This window comes from Malaclemys terrapin, chromosome 4 (assembly GCF_027887155.1).
Source record: "Malaclemys terrapin pileata isolate rMalTer1 chromosome 4, rMalTer1.hap1, whole genome shotgun sequence".
NCBI classification, from domain to species: Eukaryota; Metazoa; Chordata; order Testudines; family Emydidae; genus Malaclemys; species Malaclemys terrapin.
In genome coordinates, this window is record NC_071508.1 from 44,953,695 (window position 1) to 44,979,307 (window position 25,613).

A 25,613-nucleotide genomic window follows, 5' to 3' on the forward strand; every position below is an offset into this window, starting at 1 on the left:
GCCACATAAGAATGGGTACTTGCTTTGAGCTTGAAGATGTGATGAACTTGTAACCACAAGGAATCATCCTTTGGTGGGGATCTGAAGAACTGTTCCTGCCAGAATCCATGTTAAGATTGGGGTGAATTCTGCTGAGCTTATTAGCATGCATGTAGGTTCTTTAATTGTTTTTAATGAGTTTTATCTGTAATGTTTTTTTACCTTAAGAATAAAGTAGGCTTGCCTAGGAAATGCTGTGTGGAACCTCGAGTGTTGCAATTACACCTTTAACTGACTCAGAACAGACACCAACCAGTGTCCTGGGCAGCCTGGGAAATACACAGTGAAGGGTGGGAACTGGCAGCCTAGAAATAACCCCGTCAGAAGGGAGAGAGCTGCAGGTCTTCACCCAGAAACAGTGGTGAAGCCTGAGCGTACATGCCCTTGCTGGACCACTGAGGGAAAATACTGGTGCAGTTGCCCTGGCCAGTGACACTCCACATCTAGACACCCATGCAGGTATAAGGGGGTCTAAAACTGGCACCCATGTGGGCATCCTAAGGTGGGAGCTAGATGTTCTGTTAAGGTGCCTGATTGAAAGCTAAACTTCTTGTGTATTGAGTGGTATATTCTTGCTCCCTTTTTTATAGGCAGCTGGAGAGCAGGGTCCTACGGCTGGTGCAAACAAATTAGTTGGGCTAGGGGTCCCCCAGTAATTATCCATGAAAAGACCTGCACAGACGTACACAAATGAGGGGGAGGCACATTTCTGAACAGGTTCAGAGGCACTAGTTGGACTTGAAACGGGGCTGCATGGGTGAAAGAGAGGGCAGAATTTGGCCCAGTAACTGTAAATGACTTGGACAGCAAACATACTCTATAGTAATTGCACCGTGGGGTATTAAATCATCAGGACTAGGCTTAATGTGTTAGCATGTGGCCATGTATTTTCAGGTCCATATACTAAGTGCTGACCCTATTCGTATCAGAGCAGAAAGGGCCACTGCCCTGACTGAGCAGCATTTATAATAGTAGCATTCTCCCACTGCTGGAAAAAGGAAATACAGTCCCTGTGGAGGAGGTGCAGGGATATCTGTTGTGATTCCTGAAGAAGCACAACAGTAGCTAGTTACACAAGGACATTTCAGCAGAGGAAATAAAGATATTTACAGAAGCTACCCTGGAACAAGGTGACCTCTCTATCCACTTAGCACAGTGCTGGCAGATTTCCATTCAGCCAAACTGCTCACACTTCCCCCTTCAAGGCAGATGAGACAATAATAAATATTGGGCAAAGTTATTCCGTGTCCAGAGCATTTCATTAAATAAACCAGCAGAGCCCTGTGGGCTCCTGACAACTCCTAATGTTGTCTTTTCTCTGGCAGCTCCCTAGTGCTGCATCTACAGATTTTTGGATAGGGTACATCCCACTTCTCCCAGACAACGCCATGCTCCATGACCTCCTGCAACAGCAATGGGAACAACTAAAAGAGCTCAGAGAAAACTCTTGTGAGCTCAGGACAGAAAGTATTCCCTGCAGTAGACTCTCAGCTGTGGAACTCCCTGCCACTAGATATCAGGCAGTGAGTCGCAGCACCAACAGAGCTAAGAGCCAGACATGCCTTCCAGAGCAGTCTTTCACTCACTCACCAGACAATCTGCAAATCTAACTGGGTAACATTTAAAAATTTGATGAAAATCTGATATTTTGAGAAAGAGTTTGGGGGAAAAAATATCCCCGCCCCTTTTCTTTGACCAACAACCTTGGTTAGAACTTTTCTAGTTTCTCTGCAATTTCTTACTTGGAAAAAATACAAATTGGAAAATCTTTTTCTTACAAATCCCATCCCCACTTATTTTTGACCAGTCCCTTCTGCAATGAAAAACGCAGGATGACCTCGCTCCAAGTGGGGAGAGCAACGATAAGAGCAGGGTGCACAGCCATCAGGGAGAACTGTACTTGTCTAAATACACCTCACTACTTGGAATGGGTGCCTGCCAAGGGCCAGGTTCACCACTGCCTTGCACCTTCGGTGTGATTTCCATCAGTGCAGAAGGGGCATAGAATACTACTAAGTCAGAACGTAATGTGTTGCATTCCACTTCGCACTGGTGTACACAGCACCACAAGGGGCAGGTCAATGCTGAACTGATTTCAGTGGAGGTACGCTCTGTGACAAAGTTCCTCCTCTATCTTGGTTGGTCCTGCGCTTATTGGCGGATTTTCTTGCCTCAGAGATTCACCATGTGGGTTGGGGAACAGCCCAGAGACCTTCCCCTCTGGGAGAACCCACAGTCCAGGTCACTGGGGAGGTTTGGGGGGAACCCAGGCCCGCCCTCTACTCCGGGTTCCAGCCCAGGGCCCTGTAGACTGCAGCCGTCTATAGTGCCTCCTGTAACAGCTGCATGACAGCTACAACTCCCTGGGCTACTTCCCCATGGCCTCCTCCAAACACCTTCCTTATTCTCACCACAGGACCTTCCTCCTAGTATCCGATAACACTTGTGCTCCTCAGTCCTCCAGCAGCACACCCACACCCTCTCAGCTCCTTGTGCCTCTTACTCCCAGCTCCTCACACTCACACCACAAACTGAAGTGAGCTCCTTTTTAAAACCCAGGTGCCCTGATTAGCCTGCCTTAATTGATTCTAGCAGCTTCTCCTTAATTGGCTCCAGGTGTCCTAATTAGCCTGCCTGCCTTAACTGGTTCTAGCAGGTTCCTGATTACTCTAGTGCAGCCCCTGCTCTGGTCACTCAGGGAACAGAAAACTACTCATCCAGTGACCAGTATATTTGCCCTCTTCCAGACTCCTATACCCCACTGGTCTGGGTCTGTCACAGCTCATTTACACCAGCTACGGATCTGGCCCAGTGTGCTTAAACGGACAGTTTGGTAAAAGGGGGGTGCCTACTGAGTGGTCTGAACAATCTCTTTGTTTTCCTCGAGCACAGACTGTACAGTCTCTTCCCCACGGAAAATAACACTATGGCTCTGCCCTGGAGCATCATTGCTAAGCTACGGCGTGAGGCAGAGTGAACAAGGCTGAGAAAAGATACCGTGGAACTCGTATGGAGTTTGTAGACTTCGGGTCACTGGCCTTAGCTCCACCTTCAGAGAGCAGACGAGGAGTCCCGGTCAGCCCATCCCTATTATTATTATTTAACATCTGTATGTGATGTAATAGATTAGCTCTTTGGGGCCAGGATTATCTTTTGGTTCTGTGTCTGAACAGCGCCTAGCACAATGGGGTCCTGGTCCATTCCTGGGTCTCCTAGGCACTACAAAAATAATAATAGGAATCCATGGTCCCCAACAGAGACAATACTGAAGGGTTCCCAAACACTTTGCAGACCAAATCTATAGAAATGTCACGCACCACCGGGATGCAGCTGCCATGGAATGCTTCAGCCAAGCAATTTCAGCAGCCAAGCAGCACTACAATAATTTAGAACAAGAAACTTGGGGGGGGGGGGGGGGGGAGAAGGCTGGCAGAATGGAGTTACCGGAGTTGGAATTTGTCCATGAAATCAGATTTTAAAATCTCACTTTTTGTGACAAATTGCCATGGGACCTTTAGTGACCACAAATGGCTCCCAGTCATACAATGTCCTCCAGCACTATCCTGGAGCACTCTTTGGATAATGACACAGAGCAGAGAGTGCCACCTACAAAATCAGTCTGGATTTACCTTGGAGATCTTCCATCCATATGCCAACAAGCCTGATCCTTGCTCAGCTTGGAGATCTGATATCATCACATGATCCTAGGTGTCACGGCTGGAGGTTACCCCTGCTACAGAGGACACTTTATGGCAAGACACTTCAGTCCCCTGGACAGTGACCTGACAAAGGGAACTGCCTGGGGAAACTGAGAAAGCACTCAGGGGGTATGGCACAGACTAGACATTGTGCACACTTGGGCTCTAAGAATAAAAAAAGCCTCAGGATGCTATGCCTAGACACTGCCAAACCAGATCGGACCAATAAGGCCCCAACTAGTCTGGAATCCTGGCTCTCTTGGTGGCAAATACCAAACACTTCAGAGGAAAGTGCTAGAATGTCCACAATGGACAATGATGGAATAACCTGCCCAGACGGCAGTTTCCTTCTCAGCCCCCACCCCCCATTAGTTAATTTCTGGTTTATGACTTGAAGCAGGAGGTTTATATTTTTTATCCTATCTAATGTCAGTGTGGATGCTCTCAGCCACAGAAGTGCCCTGACCCTGGTTTTCAATCCTGCTAGGCACTTAACTTCAACCATACCTATCACAGTTGCCTAAGTTCTGTGTGAAAAAGTGTATTTTTACATAAGAACATAATGATTTTTCTGTTTTAAACTTGCTGCCTTTCAAATTCATTGGCTGCACCCTTCTTCTTGTTCTATGAGAAAGGGTAAATAGACGCGCCTGATTTCCCATCTCTACCCCACTGGTTATTCTGACACCTCCAGTATGTCCCTTATCCATCTCCCCTCTAAACTACACAGTTCCAGTCTCTTCTCACTCGGCAGCCTGTCCCCATCTCTGGCACCTGCTTCTGAACTCCTATCCTGGTCTTGGTTTTTTTGAAACAGGGTGACCAGCCCTGAACACTATATGCCAACCAAGGGCATCCCATTGATTTATATAAACAGCACCAGGGCCTGTGCTACCATTAAGGCAAACTAGGCAGTTGCCTAGGGTGCCAAGATTTGGGGAGGGGGCATCAAAAAGCGGTGCCCCCAATTTTTTTTACAGCATTCCTAGACTGTTTGGCGCCGCAAGCCTGGGAGGGGAGGAGAATTAGAGCAGGGGCAGCGTGCTCGGGGAGGAGGCAGAACAGCGGTGAGCTGGGGTGGGGAGCTGCCACATGGCTCCCTGGGACGGGGGGGGGAGCTGCCGAGGGGGTGCCGCAGGGCTCCCCACCCCAGCTCACCTCTGCTACGCCCCCTCCCCGAGCACGCCGTCGCTGCTCCACTTCTCCCGCCTCCCAGGCTTGCAGCGCCAAGCAGCTGTTTGGCACCGCAAGCCTGGGAGGGGAGGAGAATTAAAGTGGGGGCAGTGTGCTCAGGGAGGAGACAGAGCAGAGGTGAGCAGGGGTGGGGAGCTACCATGGGGGAGGGGGGCGCCTCAGGGTAGGGGGGCAGCAGCCGCGAGGGGGAAGGGGGGGCAAGGTGGAAGTTTTGCCTAGGGCCAGAAACTTCCTTGCACCGGCCCTGAACAGCACGATAATAATTTCAGTATATTAGTCCCGAGCACATCTTCAGCTAGTCTAACGGCTCATTTGCCTTTTTGCCCATCCACACCCACTAAGCTGAGGTTTTCGTGGAGCTGTTCACACTGACACACAGCTCATTCCCCCTGAGTGTGTACGGTTAACGCAGAATGCAGCAAATGTATGGGCAGTTCAAACTCCCTTTTATCCAACACTAGTGAATTTCATCTGCCAGCACATTGTCCATTCACCTAGCTTAGCTGGATCCCTCTCAGTGTGGATAAAAATCAATGACTTAAAAAAAAAAAAAATTGGATTTTTTTTATTTAAATGGGATGTTTTTGATAAAATGTTTTTTGAGGAAACAAACCTATCTAAAGATGGTTTTAATTAAGCTACAATATAGTCAAAGATCTCTCATCATGGAATAGGGATTATAAATTCTAATTCTATAGTATGAGACAATATATTCATGTAATGTTTAAGAAAAGTTTTGTAAAGGAGTTCCAGTAGTTCATAGATTAGGGACCGAATCTTATAAGATTCCAGGGGCTTCTGTATAGATTATTTAGGTTAATCTTTCTATCTACCCACTGGGACTCAGTGCTCAGTCTAGAAGATACCATCAGAGATGCTTAGTTTTGCAGTTCTCAAATTGTGGATTTGTGTCTCCACGGATAATGCTTGTTAACAGCAAAAATGTTTTTAAATACATAAATAAATAATATCTAGAGGTGAGAAATAATAGACCTCAACCCTATTGTCCCTCTGCAAATTTGTGTACACAGAGTCAATCCCTTACCTCTCTCTAAAAGTGCAAAGTTTCAAAAAGTTCAGTGAATAGAAGATTGTTGGGGGTGGAATAGATCTGGACAAGGAGAAGAAGTCTGGAGATAAATGTGAGAAGGGAGGGATAGGCAGTAGAAACAAAAGTGAAACGGTTTGAGCAGCATATTCCAGAAGTCTTGAGGTCTTTCTGAGTGTAGCCTTCATTGATTTAAGATTTACCATATTATTCTCTCACTAGAAGGGAAAACCTGTAGTGGCAGCAGGCCGTAAAAGAGACCCAGTTTGGGAATCAGAACCATTCAAGAAATATATGTTTGTTGATGTTATTTTAAAGAAATTCACATTGGTGAAAGTCACTTAAGCACTTGGATTCAGAGGCTTTTGAAGTGATAATCTCACTTTTAACAGCAGTAGCTTCTTCTGCCGGTGTAGAAAGAATATTTTCTTCCTTTGCACTAATTCATTCCAAATTAAGAAATCGTTTGGAACCTGAAAAAGCAGGAAAGCTTGTTCTTCTTTTCCAGATTATGAACAAACAGGAAAATGAAGGTGAAGACGACTGAGTAGCTGCAGAAGCCAATCTTTTAAGTTTCTCATGTTGACCTGGCTGACAGTCGATTTAATTTTTGTTTGTTTTTTAAAAATATTTCATTTAACTATTTTAGTTAAAAACAATTTTAACAAAAACAAACCTGATTTTAAAAACTTGAATGTTTAACTAAATTCAAAAATTCATATGCTTGTTTTGTTAAAATATGATGTGTTTGCTGTTGAAGAAAAAAATCCAGAATACTTAACGTTGTTTTAGTTAAATAAAACAATTTAAATGTCTGTCTGGTGATGTGCTCCTCCTAATACAGCCTGGCAAGAAAATCCTCCAAATATTAATGATTAACTGGTTGAATTGGAGATAGTTCACCTCCCAATGACTTCATAAATCTCTGCTTCAATTACCTTTGGTAAATGAAATAACCAATCATTCATTTTCTGATATCAGAAATCTGAAAAGTTTTCAAAATGCATCACTTAAAAATGTATAGTGTGTACCTTCTAAAAATGAAACCTACATCTATCTCTGAGTTGTGAACAATATGTATTAAAGTTGTAACAACCAACAAGAATGCACTTCTATGTAGAAAACCATGATTAAATCGAGTCTTCCTGACTAGTGATTTAAATCAAATTGATTTAAATCCAATCCACCCTGGTCCTTCTGGAGTTCTTCAGTCCTCTAGTCTTGACTATCCTACACAATTGTGTGCTTTCTGCAAATGTGGCCAAACCTGCTCTGTTCATCCCATTTTTCAGATCACCAATGAGCATATGAAGCACCATCACAACCTTGAGACCACTCCACCATGGCAGAAGGTTAACAGTGTGATGATTGGCCCTTCATTCCTATATTGCTTCCTGCCTCTCAGCCAGCTGCTAGTCCAGGACAGAACTTCAGCTCTCACCCCATGGCTACTTAGCTTCCTTAATAGCCTCTTGGGAGGGGCTTCATCAGAAAGGCCTTTGGAAAGTCCCAATGAATCATCCTGACTATTTCTCCCACATCCACTATGGCATTGACACCTACTCAACAAAAAGAGAGCCCGGATCGCTTGTTTTACACCAAGCTGGCGGGCAGACTCCTGATGAGCACTCTGGCTAAAAAGGGAACAATTAAATAGACCAACCCCAATATTGGCCGCTAGCTTGTCAAACCAGCATGAGATGCTCTTAACATGCCACGTGGATGCCTGCAGCCTTCCCCTAATATTTATATTCTGGCAGGAAGCAAATGAGAGGGCGAGTCGACATTTAAGCTGCTCCTGTGGAAGATGCAGGCTTGCTCCTGTACCATTGGGCTGCACATGGTCTGGGCCCCTCGCCAGCTCTGTCAGGGCCAATCTGCTTGCCAAAGGGGGAGGGAGAGGGGAGATTTCTCACCGCTGATATTGTTACATTCTTTCCGAATCCTGGGAGTAAACAGACGCTCCAAATTTAGAAAGAACAGGACTGGAAAATTTTAAAACATTCCTTGAAGACCTGGGACAAACTGAGGGAGTTGGGGACTGGGGATGATCTCACATGTACATCCGAGCCAGATGAAAAGCTCATGACTGGAGTTCAGAAAGCAAGTGAGGGGCCTGTTTCAGGTTAGTGCACAAGATGGGAAAGAACAGTTTCCGCGCCCCCCCCCCCAATCTAACCCCTCTAATCCTAGAGGGTCCCAGTTCTACCTAGTCTACCATGGCAGAGGGCCCTGGGGACAGCCATCACTCCATACCCCTAGTGCAGGCAGGCAAAGACACCATTTGAATGGGCACAGAGTCAGTCCCCTTTGCTTAACGCTGGCACCAATTATGGCTTATTGTGGTTATAAGGGTTTGTACCAGCACATACATCAGCAGCTGGAAGTAGGACAACCCCTCAGCATAGACAAAGCCTAGATTCTTCTTCATAGGCTCCAACCACCTGCCCAAAATTAAAAATCATGGCTCTGCCCCAGTGCCGTAACAAGGGCGAGTCAAGTGAGGCACTTGCCTTGGGTGCGCAAAGCTGAGGGGCGCAGAAAGAGACAAATTAAGTTTTTTAATTCTTATTATTTTATGAAAAATTATAATCACATAATATGCACATTAGGTCATGACAAATGTACAATGTAAATGGAAAATAAATAGAATACACCCTACAGTAATTATAAGCATTGGTTCTCAAACTGGGGGTCGCAACCCGGTTATGTGGGGGGTAGCGAGCCCCAACCCCGGTGTGTGGCTGCAAGTTGCGAGCCCCGACCCTTGCGCCGGGCTGTGAGCTCCGGCCCCGACCCTAGTGCGCGGCTGCAAGCCCCAACTCCAACCCCTGCGCTGGACTGTGAGCCCCGACCCCAGTGCGCGGCTATGAGCCCTGACCCCGACTCCTGCCCAGGCGCACTGCTTTGAGCTGCGAGCCCCAACCCTGACCCCTGTGTGGAGCTGCGGGGCTATGAGCCCCGACCGCTGCGCCGGGCTGTGAGCTTCGACAGGGATGCGCGGCTGCGAGCCCCGACCCCTGCGCCAGACTGCGAGCCCCGACCCCGGCACGCGGCTGCAAGCCCCAACCCCAACCCCTGCGCCGGACTGTGAGCCCCGACCCTGGTGCGCGGCTGTGTGCCCTGACCCCGACCCTAGTGCGCGGCTGCGAGCCCCAACCCCTGTGCCAGGCTGTGAGCCCCAACCCTGGGCTGTGAGCCCCAACCCTGACCCCAGTGTGCGGCAGCGAGGTGAGCCCCGACCCCTGCGCCGGGCTGCGAGCCCTGACCCCGACAGTTTATGATGCACATCTTATATATATTAGTTGATTTTGTACACGGATCTTATGATTAAAATAAATAAACGTTCTATTATCATTATTATTCTTATTTATGTTTGTTTGGTTTTTTTTGTTTTACAAAGTAACTACTATGAAATTATGGGGGGGAGGGGGGGGAAAGGCGCAATTTTATATTCTTGCCTCGGGCGCAAAAATAGCTAGTTATGGCTCTGCTCCGCCCCAGCTGGTTTCCCTCTTCTACCCTACAGGGGCAAGGCTCTAGTCATCTCATGTACATTTAGAGTAACTTCACTGACTCCACGATCTGTAAAGCACCAGTGGCTGTTCTCTCTTTTGCACCTAGTGTAAACCACAGAGGTACAGCTCGCTTTGTACGCAGCATGTCCATGGCTAGGGGTTTACGCTGGTGCAGCAGCTTCGGTGTAAATCCATAAGGTCCCCTTTACGTGGTAACTGGAAGGGGTCACCATGTTGCCCATCTGGCTGTGCACCTGCCTTATTAGTCAGGCAAGTGGCTCCAGATTTGATTTTCAGGGGGGGATGTCCGAGACCAGCTAGGAACAAAGCTCTTAGCTCCGGGGTTTGGGGAAGGGGAGGGGCTATAACAAACCGGAACAGGCTGTATGGCAGCATGGGCCCAGGCATGCAAAGTGCCATGCAGATGAAACCAGCCGGGGAAGCTTCCCAAGCACTGGGCTGCGGATGCAAATTGTAAAATGGGAGAACACTGACATGGGAGCCTGCCAGGGACTCCCTTAGTCCCACCCATCCTTCTCAGGTGAACACAAAGGGAGGAGAAGAGCATGTGACACACCATGTTGGCTCAGCCCCAAATAATACGATGGCTGGTGTCAAGTCCTCCAATATAAGAGCCTACAGGCAGAGGCCATCAAGAGCTGCTGTTGAACAAACAAACAAACAAACAACCAGCCGTCAATAAAAAAACAAAGAGGGAGTTTGCAAAAAAGCAAGAGTGTGTGCTGAACTAAATAGAGGTTAAAGAACAGTCAGGCTCCTGCTGGAATAGCACAGTTCGGAGGGGAGGAAAAGGGGGCATTACGTAATGCAGGAAAAATGCTGGCTCCATTCAGTTTTCCACCACTTCATGTGATGTCAGGAAAACCATATAAATCAACAGGCTTTCTGCTCCCACGGATGGAGGGCAGCAAGCAGCACTATTTATACTTAAAAAAAGAAAAAGAAAGAAAGCAACAGGGAGATGATTTCCAAGACTGGGAATAATGGACTCTAAGATTCCACCCCCCCAGCCTCTTTGGAATCATCATGCCTTCTGGTTTGTTAACTCTTTAGGAGCTCCCGCCCTCTATCCCATCACCCCCTCTTCCTTTCAGGCCCATCTGCGGCTGCTGCTTTCACCCACAGCATGGCACTCCTATGCAAAAGACTGGTGCTGAGGAGTCATGTGGGATAATAAGAAGAGGGCAGGGCTCTGAATTTACATAGCATGGGTAAACTGTATGTCTACACTGCAATAAAACGCCTGCCACCCCAGCCCAGGTCAGTTGACTCGGAATCACAGGGCTCGGGTGGAGGAACTACAGAATGTTCAGGGTTGGGGTGGAGGAACTACAGAATGTTCAGGGTTGGGGTGGAGCCTGGGGTCTAAGACTCGTGAGGAAGGAGGCTCTCAGAGCTCGGGCTCCATCCCATCCCAGACATCTACACTGCAATTTTTAGCCCCTGAGCCCAAGCCGTGCAAGCCCAAGTCACCTAACCTGGGTTCCGAAACTTGGTGCCGTGGGTTTTTGATGGCACTGTAAACATACTCCCAGGCACAGAGAGGGGAAATGACTCGCCCAAAGCATCACAATGAGGAACAGAAGCCAGGCATCTCCAACCTTGCTCAAGCTACTAGACCATGCTGGGAAAACAAAAGGCCTTTGTCTATAATGGGGGAATTCCTCTCTGTCCGGGACACTACTGCAAGTTTCATTAGCCACGTTTCACTAGCATCAGCCACAGGGAAATTCCAGCCTGATACTGCTGCCAGTGGGAGTAAATCATTGGTGGGAGAACAGGACACAAAGATTTTAGTCCTTATCAAGAATTGCTCTCGATACACCTTCCCCATGGAGGTCACAAGTGCAATGAGTTTAGCGGTCTCATCTGTGCCTCTTAAGCCAGAAAATACACCAGATGCAATTTGACTTAGGTTTTCTGTTTCACCTCAGCAGTCCTGAGCCTGTAAGATTGCGCGGGGTGGAGGCCTTGTCTACACTGAGGATTTACCCTGCCTTCAGTCTCCAGCGTAGCCACACCGGTACAAACTCCTAAAGCAGACGGACAAAGCTGCCATTTGTACTGGTGGAGCCAACCCCTGCTTGAAACCAGGGCAAGCAGCACTAGGGGCTTATACCCATGCAGCTATGCTGGGTCCAGCCACCAATCACCAACACCCACAGTGCAGACAAGGCCTCAGCACAGACTGAAGCGTCATTCTTTGGGAACGGAGGCCCAAAGCTCCCATCATTTCCAAAAAGCAGTGGGAGAAAACACACCATTACGCTCCAAGGGGATGCAGGAGAACACCCCGGCACGATGCAGGCGTTAATACATCACATACAGAAAGGGACCAAAGCTGAGACTGGTGTGTGGGAGGGGGGGGAAAGGTTTTTAAATATCAGAATTTGTAGTTTTGATCTAAATGCAAAGGATAAGTCAGACCATCTGGGTGAGTCTTCCCCACTGGGGTCCTGCGGTTGGGAGTTAGGTTGGGTTCCCCTGCATTTGACCAAATGCCTGGTATATTAGCTTTCTTGCTTCCATTTTAAACAACGATTTCACCTGCCTTAGAAGAGCAGCGGTGGCAGCTTTGATAAACAGATGGAAAGGTCTGGCTAAGGTCACGGAGCTTCTGTCCGTGCCAACGCGTGCTCAGTTTAGCCAGCATTATATAACGGCTCAGAGCCACACTCTGAAACACAGCAGATACCCCCTCTGCACCCAAGCACAACGTGCTACTGAGCGGCCCTGGGAAAGGGGGACTATTTCTTCTTTCACCCAGCAGCGGAAAAATACTGCAGCCCCTAAGCTACAATCACAGCACTGGCAATCTCTGGGCCCTTTTTGACTTTGACTGGGAGTGCTGCTGAGCAGGTCCACAAGCCACCATTTTACAAGAGTGACTAGTGATTTTGGGTCCCTTTGTTCAGACACCTTAGAGGGGCCCAATTTCCAGGAAGTGCAGAGCGACCACCCTCTGAAAACCAGGCCCCTTTAAAAAGGTGTTTCGCCTGCCCCAGAATCACGAGTCACTTTGGAAAATCTTGGCCTATGTCTTTTATCCCTCTGCAAAGACCCATGCACGCAATGGCATTAGACAACAAGAAGCCAGGACCAAGAACACCGGTTACAAGAAGAGATCAGAGGATGCTTTCATTATTCTCTCTCCCCCTCCCCCTTCAGCCTATTCAGTCTCTCTGGAGTTCTTCTTTTGCAGTTTCTTGAAGGCGGGTGTTTTGGCCAGTGAGATTGGCTGGTCACAGATAGGTCATTATTATTATTAATAATAATATTATAGTACTGCCATGTGGCCTCAACTAGGATGAGGACCCCACTGTGCTAAGCACTGTAGAGAGACCCAGTAAGACACAATCCTTGTCCTAACAAGCTTCCAATCCAAACAGTCAAGACAGGATGACTAGCCCCATTTTACAGACGGAGGATGGAGGCAGAGGATGAAGTGACTTGTCCACGGTCAAACACAGGACGTGTGTGGTGGAACTGAAACACAGAATTCCTGAGTCCAAGTCCAGTACCTTAGCAACGAGGCCAGCCTTTGCAGGAAGAGGTTCAGCCTAAAACCTCTAGGAGCAGACACCCCAAAACTTTCACTGAGAACGAGCAAAAGAATGTGGACAAAGGGTTAGTCATGGGCAGCAAAGCATGCCCTTAAGACACTTCCACTGGAGAGACTAACAGCTTGTATCCAATTTCACTCGTTCGAGTGTAAATTCAGAGTACAACCACTGAAGTCAGCGGGATTATTTTGGCTTGATGCTGGCATAAGCAAGATGAGAAACTGGCTCCAAATCTCCATTGGAGACTGCATTCCTGAGCAAATCCCCAAACCTTATATACAAGCAGGGCAGAGGGCTTCATTCTAGTCTCCTTTACACCAGATTTGCAAGTGGGTGATGCCACTACTTTTGGTCGAGTGCCTTGCCATTGGGGTGAGATCAGCATCAGTCCCAGCATGCACGTCCCCCTCAGACCTCCCAAGCGCTGCTAACGTGCGTCTAAAATAACTGGCTGCTGCCCATATTACAGGATGGAGAAAACTGCATGGGTGTGCGCGCGCGCTCAGGCCCCCCACCTCCCGAATGTTTTCAGCAGTATTTTTGAGTCACGATTTCCATATAAAACTCAGCAGCCATGACCCAGTGTTCTACATTTTGGTTCCTTTTTTCCACACATTAGTGGTCTGCGCTTCCCATTAGCGAACCGGCAGGCTCCAGGGTGTGCAGCTCACAATGCCACAGCAAACGGAGCGTGAGAGGCTTTGCCAAAACCTCAGCAAGGCAATTACCAGCCACTTCTGGGAACACATTCTCCCCCCCCCCCCCCCACCGGCTGTAATTTTTCTTCCAGGGTTTCTTGTACACAGCTATTGTGTTGGAGCTGGAAATGCAGAGGGCTAGACTTGGCCCATGCTACTGAACAGACCTATCGCAGCACAGAACCTAATGCTCGCTGTCAATGGGTGGGGGGAGTTTTAATTTATAGACAGCGTGGGCAAAAGGAGCAGCTGTAGTAAGGGGGAAAAAAGAGAGAGAGACACAAGTAATTGGCACTGGAGGGAGGGTGAGGGAACAGGCCAGCTTTAGGATTCACAAACAAGACCCAGGATAACGAAAGCGGCCCATCAGCACAAGGCTTAATTTTATTCCCATTATTTCTTTGCTCCATCCTCCCAGCCAACCAAGCAGTCACTCACAGAGGTTACGTCTGCGCTGGAGCGAAAGGTGTACATTTCCAGCTTGGGCAGAGATACCCGTGCTCCTGCTAGACAGAACTACTGTGCTAAAAATAACAGTGTAGCCACGGCTGCACAGGCTAACGGTCCTGGCGCTAATCCTGTCTGACACCCTAGGAATGTACGCAGGGCAACTAGCCCTTCCCGCCGCTCATGCGGCCACAGTTACGCTGCTCTTTTTAGTGCGCTAGCTGGATCAGAGTGAGTGCTGGCATATCTCCTCAAGCTGGAAATGATACCTGCCAGTGCCGATGGACCCATAGCGTGTGGCACCAGAGAGGGGAAAAAAAGGGAGGTAACAAGTAGTTCTGTGTACAGGAAAAAAGGGGAGACCCATAAAAGTCCAAAATACTGAGAAGACGCAACGTGAGCTCTGCCAACGGGACAGCAAAGGGTACTGTGAGAAGTACTCTGCCCCCCAGTCCAAAGGCACCTGTACAGCACAGGAGAGTTCATATTTTGTATTTCACCTTATGGAACCTGTGAGCTAAAGAGAGGAGAAGCGCCCATTAGCACAGCTCCTCAGAGGGGCTTAGACACCCAACTCCTATTATTTGCAATGGGAGTTAGGCTCCTAGACACCTTTGAGGCTCTATGCCACTGTGACCAACCTGGGCATGAAATCCAGCATGATGGGGGTGACTCACACCTTTCTGCTCTCATGTGGGTTGCTCATTGCCTAGCCAGTGGCATGCAAATCACTACACATCTGGGAATGGGGCAGCATTAGCAATAATTACTGCTCCACACCTGGAGCTGGGTCTCTGCTCTGGAGGGAGGGCTTGGGCGAGTTTGCCAGCTAAATGCACTGGAACTTCCTCTTCTTCGACCTTGGGAAAGCAAAAGTGTTGCTGGTGCATTAGGGATCATGGCAAGGAGGATGCTCCTGACACATCCCCACTGACTGAGCTGGCTCCTGCAGAGGCTGGTAAAGAGGATTCTTTTCCCCTCGCTGTGCAATTTATGCAGGGCTCTGCACTTACTGACACCACAGTGACCTTGGAGCTGCAGAACAGGCCCTGCCGACCACGAGCCTGGATTACTGCTATCTCCTCTCAACCAGGCTTCACTGCACTGGTGGATTGTTCAAGAGGCAGCAGTATGCTTGCTCGTTGGCCTGAGGTCCTCTTTCATATCACTCCCACCCTATGCCCTACTACACTGGCTACCTCTGAAGTGATGAGGGGGATTTTAAAGGTGGCTTTGCTGGTTTTTAAAGCCCTGGGTACAGTCAAAGCCTTCTCCTTGAGCCTTTCTTCTGCATACGACAGTAGTACCTTGAGGGCCCAATTAAAATCAAGGCCCCCCTTGTGCTAGGCACTATACAAACACCGCCCCATGGATCTCAGAGCAGTTCAGATTACTAAGGTCATATATTCGCCAGAGACGTGACAAAAGCCTGTGGCTGCTATGTTGTTTCCACAACTAGATGCAGCCTTTGACCTGTCCAGCATGGAACTGAGCCAGGCTCTTCCATAGGTGCTAACAAATTTCATCCCCATTGCACAGAGGGCAAAACTGAACCACAGTTGTTGCCAAAAACAAACAAACAAACAAACAAACACACACAGCACGCCACTGGCAGAGTAGGGAAGAGAAGCCAGGGGTCCCCTGCTTTAACTCCCAGAGCGTGACCTTGAAGGAGCCAGTGCTATGGTGGCACCTACCAGCATTAACACAGCTTGAGTTGCTGCACGTGTCTACGTGTGCCTTGCATCCAAGGGCAGGAGCAGGCTGCCTGAGTCCTATGCAGCAAAGAATGCACAGGATGGCTACGTGATGGGAAACAAGCCAGGCAGCCCTGCCTTCCTAGCTGCCAGAATGAACAGGCGCTTTCACCCTCTTGACACCCGCTCACCAGCTCTTTGTCCTGCCAGAGAGAGAGTTTCATTCATTCATTCCCTACCCTGCTTTTCGTGAGCTTTGTCCCAGCACCGGGAAAGCAACGCTTGCTCTGCAGCAAGGCTATAATTAGAACATCATGCTCACTTGCTCTCATGTGCTCCGTCTTCTTGGATAACACCCAGGGGACCCCGATTCATTCCAGCGATAATTCCTCCACCCCCCACTCCTCCTTTTCTGAATGAAGAATCCTCCCCCTCCCCGGGTTTTTTTTTAAACAGGCGCGAGAATGAGTGGAGCTCTGGTCATTCATTCACTTTTTAAATATTAAGCAGCATGGGGTGGATGATTTAAACTGGGAGAGGGTAACTGGATACTTTCAACAACCTTTCTGCCCTCTCCACCCACATCCTCCCATCCATGCTCCCCCCTCAGCAAAGCTATTCCGTTACACAACAGCTCTGCTGGCTGCTCCTACTGTGGGACTGGCTCCAAGTAACAGACAGAAAAACGTCCCCTAAAAACACCAGCAGCTAGAAGGTACAAGAGGAAAGAGAGCCAGAAGAGCAAGCAAACCCCAACCCCTGCAGCTGCCCTCATGTCCAGAAGCCTCGCGCTTCTTCTTGGGGGAGCTTGGATGGAGCTGTTTTGTGTTGATGGACAACACTGCCCTCTACTGGGGGGAACACATGGAACAGACACCAATGTTTAATCAATGAGTTTCCTTTACTGACTGAGCTTGGGGAGCTGTTCCTTGAGCTCAATAGACAACAGCCAGGCAGACTATCCCTCACATAGTCTAGAGAAAGACTGTATCATCCCTGTCTGCGTGTGCCCAGGAAACATGACAGGCTGCCATGCTGCCCTTCCACAGGGAACAATAGCACCAGCCTATGGGCTGGATGTGCTGTGCACCCCCCGCCCCAAAGTCAGCCTTAAACCCAGCTCTCCCTTGCGGTCGCACAACATGCCACCAGCCAAGCCAAGCGAGCGCAGCCTTTGGCCCACATCTGTTCCCAAGTGACAGCATCCTGGGGAAACACAAGCTCAGGGGGCAGCCCAGCTTAACGCAGAGGGAACAAGTGAAGAAGGGCACAACTGAGCGGAGCTGGCAGATCCCTCAAGAGGGTGCACTGCCCTGAAGCCCATTTACAAGAGATACTGGAGACTTCTGGCACACTCACAAATGGCCCAAGAAAAAACAGCTGCAAATACGGTGAGGTTCTCTGTGGGAGCAGAACGGTGCTGGCTACGCCCAGGCCTAGACATGCTCACTCCCGGCAGGATTCTAGCATTTTTTTCCCCCTGAGCAATGTGGACAAGGGCTCTGCTGTGCTAGAACCAGGACATAAACCTGTGGCCTGGACAGAACACTGACCAGGGAAGTGTGTAGTATGGTTTACTTAGGATGGAGTTTGGGAAGAAAGAAAAAAAACTCTCTAAAATTATGATGTATTGTATTCTATTTTGAGTGCAAAGGTCTCTCTGGAGAAATCATACTAAAAGCATAGCAGTAACAGTCATTGATGAACAATGCTGGGCCTAGTATTGTTCAGATCCCACTCTGGATGGGGCCTCTTGTCTGCGTGGAACAAAATACAGGCACTAAACATACCAAGGAGTTTTGTTCCAAGTTAATTTGGTCCTTTGGAGCCACCCACAGCTCCTTCCTCTCGCTCACACCCACCCTCCCTGGCCAACTGTATCTCAACAACATACATAAGAACATAAGAAAGGCCGTACCGGGTCAGACCAAAGGTCCATCTAGCCCAGTAGCCTGTCTACTGACAGTGGCCAATGCCAGGTGCCCCAGAGGGAGTGAACCTAACAGGCAATGATCAAGTGATCTCTCTCCTGCCATCCACCTCCATCCTCTGTCAGACAGATGCTAGGGACACCATTCCTTACCCGTCCTGGCTAATAGTCATTAATGGACTTAACCACCATGAATTTATCCAGTTCTCTTTTAAACTCTGTTATAGTCCTAGCCTTCACAACCTCCTCAGGTAAGGAGTTCCACAAGTTGACTGTGCGCTGCATGAAGAACTACTTCCTTTTATTTGTTATCTAACAAGACCTTTAGAGAGTCCCCTCTTTAGGGCCACATTACCAACGCCTGGGCACCATGCACAGGTCATGATCCCCGTAGTAGGTTTGACATGGGCCAGCACTGTAAAGTACCAGGGAACATATACATCATTAACACTCAGCACTTCAGGACATGGAAGACAGTGTCGTTATTCACCCTCCATTCCCGAGCCAAGAAACATCTGACAGCCCTGTGTTGCTAATTGTGGGCGGTGTCAGCCAGACCCGGGGCAGCAGATCCACACTATGGCACACGGGTCCCTCTTCACGATACGCGCAGCACTGGATGTGGTTGGGTTCCATGGGGAATTTCTTCCCTCTCTCAGGCTGCTGAGCTCCCAGCATTGAACCCAAGCGCTCTCTTTAAGAGCGGATCTAAAGCGGGAGTGCTGAGCTCGTTGCAGATCCCCTGGCCCAAGAGAAAGGGTGTTAATCCCAGTGCCCAAGCCACAATCCAGCTCAGGTAATTACATCCTGCCTAACACAAACTTCCTCTACATTTTCAACTGGGGTGATGTTAGTCTTCATTCCCGGGGCTAGAATTCTTCACTTCCTGTCTTAGAAGCACTGTGGTATTTTTCAGTGTGGTATTAAACAGCTGCTGGGATCCACCCCAGAAGTGGCTGACTTCCAGTGGAAGGTGAAAAGGTGGCCTCTCATAGGTAGACTGGGATGAGAGAGACTACAAATGTCTCAATCCCTCATTATAGCACCTGCTTACAGGTTGAGGCACCCAAGGCCGGCTTAGACAGGGGTACGGATGAGCAGGACTGACGATGCGCCAGATAGGTGTTGCAGCCAGTCTGCATTCTTGGTGCCACGACACCCTCTAAGGACGTCCCATCTCTGGGAGATGGCACAGTTCATCCAGGAGTGTCACCTGAAGGCATGGAGGCACTCCCATGGGCACCCTAAAGTGTTGGTGACCCAGTGTCTGGCCTGGAGATAGAAACACTAGTCACAACCACGCATACTCAAGAGAGACATCCTCTCCACCCCCTTTCAGGGGCAGAGCTCCCACTTCTCCATGGCATCCCAGCCAGATCCTACCTGTGAGGATGGAGACGTTGTGGAAGCAGCTGTCCAGCTTGCCCAGGAGGATGGAGAGGAAACTGTCGGCAGCCAAGCCACTCACGTCCCGTGTGCTCTGGTCATAGACCACCACGTCCTGGTGCTCTTCCGTCTCCACCTGGGGGGAGGGGGAGAACCACCACAAGAGAGCATTACAGCATGTAGGGGGCAGATAGCAGGGGGGCCAGGGATTGGATATGGGGAGTTCTGCTGCTCTCCACTTAGACTCTGTGTCGCCAAGGCTTTCCGACTTCAGTGCTGGAGAAGAGCCCCCAGACTGAGGTAGGATGGAGCGAATCCTCCTGCTGCCCACACCCCAGGAGACAACGGTCCCTCCAGATCAGGGATGGAGCAAGAAACAAGCAAGGGAGCTAGAAAGGGAGGGAGAAGGGGAGCTGGTGGCCACAGTAAGGTTATGGAGCAGATTAATTTTGCTCCTCTAAACTGAAGGAGCATGGAGACGTGGCTCCCCCACTCACGTCTGAGGAGGATGGCTCTGCCAGAACAGGTCTGGGGTCTACTGGCAGAAACCAAGAGCTGAATGGACATGGAAACTGAACTCCCCAGGAGAAGATGGTTCCTGTATGTCAGGTCTCAGGACCTACTGAGGCAGTTAGATGGAGAAGGCCTGTGCTGAATGGACGTGGAGAGGGAAGCCCCCTGGCCCCCATTATAACCCAGATGAGAGATGGGAACCACCATCTAGGTGAAGCCGAGGAATCAGACGACAATGACATTTACCTCAGCCCTGCCCCTGCCACCTCAGCCCGTGCAGGACTCTGTCCTATCCAAGTGTGGAGGCTTTGTTCACCACTCCCCAGGCTAGCAGCTCTTACAGACAGGAAGGGCGGGATGTTCTGGGTGCGAAGTAAGGCCTATGCTGAGCACCTTAGCTCTGTCACTGAGTATTTTGCCATGGACTCCAGTGGGAGCAGTCAGGCTAATTGTGAGTACTTCTGAAAATCCCACCCTCAAGCCCCCCTTCTCCCATACGCTGCCTAAATTTTCCATTGCTTAACTTCATCCCCATCCTCCCAGTTACACTCACACACAAACCATTCCTCCCCTGCAGATCCACACGACAAACACTCACTTCCCCGTTTAGCCAGCTTTGAACTGTTCAACTCTTTCAATAATTCCTCACAAGCAAACCCTCCGGTCCCCATTTCCCTTGTACTGCTCTTCTCCAATCTGCCTCTTTCTTTCTGGTATCAAGGTAGCTGGGACTGAATCCTGCATGGCAGGGATGGTCTCAGGGCCAGCCAGAGAGAGGGAGGCATGGGCTGTAATTGCCACCTTATAATCTCTCTGGACAGCCAACCTCAAGTGTCACATCCATTTGTTTTGATAGCACATCAACTCATACGTGAAACAACGTGGTCCAGTGGATTGGGCACTGGACTGGGACTCAGGAGCCCTACTGACCAACTGTGTGACCGCAGGTAAATCACTTAATCTCTGCCACCTTGGGCAAGTTATTCCCCCCCGCACCCATCCTTTGTGTCTTGCCCAGGTAGACATTAAGCTCACTGGGGTAGGGTCTCTCTCACTTTGTGCATGTACAGCACCTAGCACAATGGGATTCCCACCCAGGTGTTACCACAACACAAATCAATTACAATTTGCCATCTGCTCTTTCTGAGTCTCCTCTGTTGGGAGAGCGTTACCAAGTCAATGCCTCCTGCAGACCAAGCTTAGCCCTAGTACTAGAAGTTGTGGGAACATCCCCACACCAGCTGTTTGCCATGTGGGCTCTCATTGACCCCTTTCCCTAGGCATTCCTGACAACAGGGACTGCACACAGCAGAGAGCAGGTGGGGGGGGGGGGGTAAGAGAAGGAGGAGATCGGTCTGACCCGCCCATGCACCTTTCTGTGCAGTGAGCAGTGTACAGACCCAGCTGCTGTTCCCAGATCCACAGGAACTCACCCCAAGACTTGGTAAATTCAGGTGCACCAGTGAGGTGTGCCAGCTTTCAGGGCTTGTGCCCAGGGTATCAGCCGTTCTTAGGAGGGAGGGCTGAGCAAGGAAGAAAATCGCTCTCTGATGAGAGATTACGTGGTGCCCAGTTAATGGCAGGATTACAGAGAGAGCAGGAGGCACGGCCAGGGGCTGCAGTGTCTAATGAAAAGTTAACACGCTAAAGGCTGATAAAATCCTTGCAGTGCCACGGCTCAGTGCACCTGCTGAATAGGCTGATGGGTGGCATACGCCTGCCTTGCGAGCTAGCAGCCTCCCGCTCTTTGGGGCGAGGCACATTTATCATTCTGCGGTAGGTGGAGGCAGCAGCTGTGAAGCAGAGCCAGCATGAACCCTGCCAGCAGGACTTGGGGGGCGGAGGGAGGGAGGGAGGCAGGGAATGAACAGCCCTTTCCATTATATCCCAAAGAGCAGTTTAGCGCAGATACTGTGCAGCTAGGCAAGGAGTTTACACTCTAGGGCTGTCTATGTAGCGAGTTTGCTGTTCTCTGCGATGTGGGCTTGTATTTGCGCTGGCTCTCTCAGTTCCCCAGGTATCGAGAGCTGGGGCTGTCACTCACCTGCTCCAATCCGGTTTTGGGGCAATTGGGGGGGAGGTGCCTGCCATTGTGCCACACTCACTAACCCTTCAGAGCTTTGATTCAGCAGCAACCGCCAAACAACAACATGCTTGCCAGAAGTCCCTGGCCAGCAGCATCGCCTGACAACCTACTGACTGCCCTGCGTACAAAGATCTGAGATGCCTTTCCCTGGCCTGCCAAGCACGTCCTGCCCCATCTCTATCCTCAGCCAGCGGTGACATCAGTGTCCAATGGCCACCTGGGCTGAGAGCAGAGCCCAATGGGTGGTAGCTCTTGCCATTGTGCTCGCAGTGACTTCTGCAGTCCTGCCCCCACTCCACGTGCCTTTGGTGCCACACGCAGGGCTTAGTGCCAAATTACCATTGCCTTCAGTGTCGCCAGGAATACTCTACCTCAGCACCTCCCCTGCCACCCTGTCTGGTGCCCTCCAACCCATCTCACCCTGAGCTGTTGAGTGAAGCCCCCCCCCCCCCCCCACATAGCACAGCACTCAGCCCTCCACCCCACACCCAGCTTCTTCAGCTCTGCTCTGCAGCACAGGGGGCTGAGCACTGTTGCTCTCCAGTGTCCTGAACAGCAAAGAGATCCACAGCTGCCTACACTGCCAGGCTCCAGGTCTCTGGAGGCCAGCTTGTGAATTTAGGATGAGGGGTTCCCCCGCTCACCCAGAGGAACTGTGAAGACTGACTGGGCCATCCTGGAACATCACAAAGGCTGGTTTAATGGCCCTCTCACACACCTGAAGGTGCTAGTGTGAGAAAGCACATCCCGTCAGCTTGAAATCTGGAAGAGGGAAATAAAGATAGCGGGCATGAAAATTAGTCATCTCTTTCCTGTTTGGTTTGGACTTCCAAGGGCTGGAGCTAAGAAACCAAAAACAGAGATCCCCAGGGTCAGCCCCCAAAAAAGACAAGCAGTGCTGACAGATTACTACATCTCTGTCACCTTTTGGAACCACGGACTGAACTCATTTGTGTACACATGTTGCCTGCTTTAACCTGTAAATAACTCTCTCATTTCCTTTTCCTAGTTAATAAAGCCTTTCTGAGTTTACTATAGGATTGTCTTTGGTATGAGATCTAAGGCACAAATGTATCTAGGGTAAGTGACTGGTCTCTTGGAACGGGGAGCAATCTGAATATTTTTTGATTTTTGGTGTAAGTGACCATTTATCACTAAGTCCAGCTTGCCTGGGTGGCCGGGTAGACTGGAGAGCCCAAAGGGACTGCCTGTGATTCTATGGTAAGACTGTTGCAACGATCCAGAAGTTCACATTTGTTCCTGGATTGGTGAAATCTAATTATAGAATTTATCACCAGTTTAGGGTGTCTACCAACCTCAGGGCAGACTGTCAAAAACAAGGCACTCTTTGGTATGAGCCACTCCAGACAACGTGACAACCTGAACCCAGACACTATGAAGGGGAAAGAGAAACGGACTTAGCTTGAACCAGGAAAGTCAGTGCAGAGAAATGCAAAAGGTAAGAAAACAACGGGAGAAAAAGGAACTGGGCTTTCTAGCTGAGATGGGCACCTTTGGAGGTCTAAGCTTTAATGTCCCTTGCACTTTTAATAATCTACGGTGCTATTAATATAGGTTCAGAGTTTCATATTACAGGGTCAGATCCTCAGCAGACATAGATCGGAATAGCTCCAGTGATTTCAAGGGAGCAACACTGATTTCCACCAGCAAAGGATCTGGCCCAGGATTTTATTTGATTTTTTTAAAAAAGTTAACTACATCCAAACAGAGCCCAAGTGCTGCTGAGCTTTCTGCAATATCCGCAGCTCAGCCCCTCACAGGGCTGAGACAATAGTATCCTCCAAGCTCCTTCAAGAATGGTTTGAAGGGAGAACTTCCAGCCTCAGTAATACTCAGTGCTCCCTATAGTGTCTCATCTGTGGCACTCAAAGCACTGAAGGGAGGCTAATTAAGCCTCATAACATCCAGCTCAGGTAGGCAAGTACTGTCCCATTTCACAGATGGGAAAACAGAGGCAAAGAGAGGATACGTGACTTTCTAAGGGTCACACAGTAAGTATGGGGCAGAGCCAGGGATTAGAACCTCAGGCACCTGACTCTTGGGTCCCACCTCAGACTTGTAGGCTGCCCACCTTCCCTGGCTGTTGGACAATCAACAGTCTGGCATAGCTAGCAGCGAAAGAAAGGAATGATGGTCTCGTAGTCGCACTGGACTGGGACTCCAGAGATGTGGGTTCAATTAATCCCCAGCTCAGTCAGAGACTCAGTGTGACCCTGGGCAAACATCTTAGTCCCTCTGTGCCTTAGTTTCCCCCATCTATAAAATGGGGATAATAATAATTCCTTTGTCTGTCTTGTCTATTTAGACTGTAAGTAGGGGCAGGGACTGTTTCTTGCTCAATGTCTGTACAGCACCTAGCACGACAGGGCCCCGATCTCAGCTGAGGGTCTCATGCCACTACCATAACACTAACAACATTACAACCCACGCAGGTGGAACCTCCTGTTCAGATCCTGGTCAACTCCCAGTGCTCCGTGACACAGGGAGGAGGAATAAATGTGGACCAAAACATTTGGAGGGTGGGAAGGGGCAAACAAAAACACTGCAAGGGACAACACGGCTGCTTGGCTTGGTCTCCATTTCCTAATGCCTCCCCGCTGCATCCTGGAAAGACACTAAGGGTATGTCTACACTACCCGCTGGATCAGTGGGCAGCGATCGATCCAGTGGGGATCAATTTATCGCATCTAGTCTAGACACGATAAATCGACCCCCAAGCCCTCTCCCGTCGACTCCTGTACTCCAGCTCCACGAGAGGCGCAGGTGGAGTCGACAGGGGAGTGGCAGCAGTCGACTCACTGCGGTGAAGACACCACGGTAAGTCTATCTAAGTATGTCGACTTCAGCTACGTCTTTCACGTAACTGAAGTTGCATAACTTAGATCAATTCCCCCCCACCACCACCACCACCACCAGTGTAGACCAGGGCTTAGTGTCCTCTACTCCCAAGGACATCAATAACCCTGATCTTGTCAGGAGCCCATCAGCACTGCACACCATGGCATCGGAATGCTCCAAATGATCCTCTCCCAATAGGGTGGGGGGGACACGCCCCACCAGAGAACATATACCTTAGCCACGCACACCAGGGTGCCCATTCAAGTGCAGGGGGCCCCCAGGGGAGATAACCACTTGCCAGCCAAATTATCCCACAATAGGATTTAGTGTTCCTCCACACCGGGAGGCTTTGTTTTGCCCATTACTGAAGGGTTGCCGGGCAACGGCAGATAGATGTGACATGGTTTACATCTTATTAAAGTTATAAGCTTTCAGGCAATATAAATGCCAAACAAGCCCTGGCCTCGCATGGCCTAGCTGCAACAAACACACACTGCGTTTGCTGGGGAGAGCTCGGAAACAGGCTGACAGAAGGGCCGGCTTTCTTAAATGTATTAAAAATACTTCGTCCCCTCCTCCCCCATTTTCCTTTGGAACAAACAACAAGGGACAAATTCAACCCTGAGGTGGTGCTTTGAAGGAACAGAGGACAGACAGTTTGGGCCTGGCCTGACCAGCAGCTGCGGGCTCCAGTACTCCCCCAAGCAGGCCTCACTTCTGCCTTAATTACCCGACCCAAAAGGGCTTTGCAGGGTTATAGAACTGCTGGGACACAGGTCCACCTCAGCCCTTGTTCTGTCCTCTGCTGCAGTGGGGAAGGGAACAGGGCTAGATTGGTATGCAAAGCTGCCCCGCGTCAATGCTGCTCGAATTGTAAAGCCTCTCACGGCACTGCTGTGGGGAAGCTCACAATGCT

At 49.6% G+C, this 25,613-nt stretch overlaps 1 protein-coding gene across 1 annotated transcript in view; it reads right to left on the reverse strand.

Moving 5' to 3' along the window:
• Positions 1-25,613, reverse strand: part of DUSP8 (dual specificity phosphatase 8) — an 80,648-nt gene that overhangs the window by 24,804 nt on the left and 30,231 nt on the right. Inside the window, exon 3 of the mRNA XM_054027949.1 lies at positions 19,237-19,375. Coding sequence (XP_053883924.1) covers positions 19,237-19,375 — 139 coding nt within the window. The remainder of the gene's footprint in view (positions 1-19,236; positions 19,376-25,613) is intronic.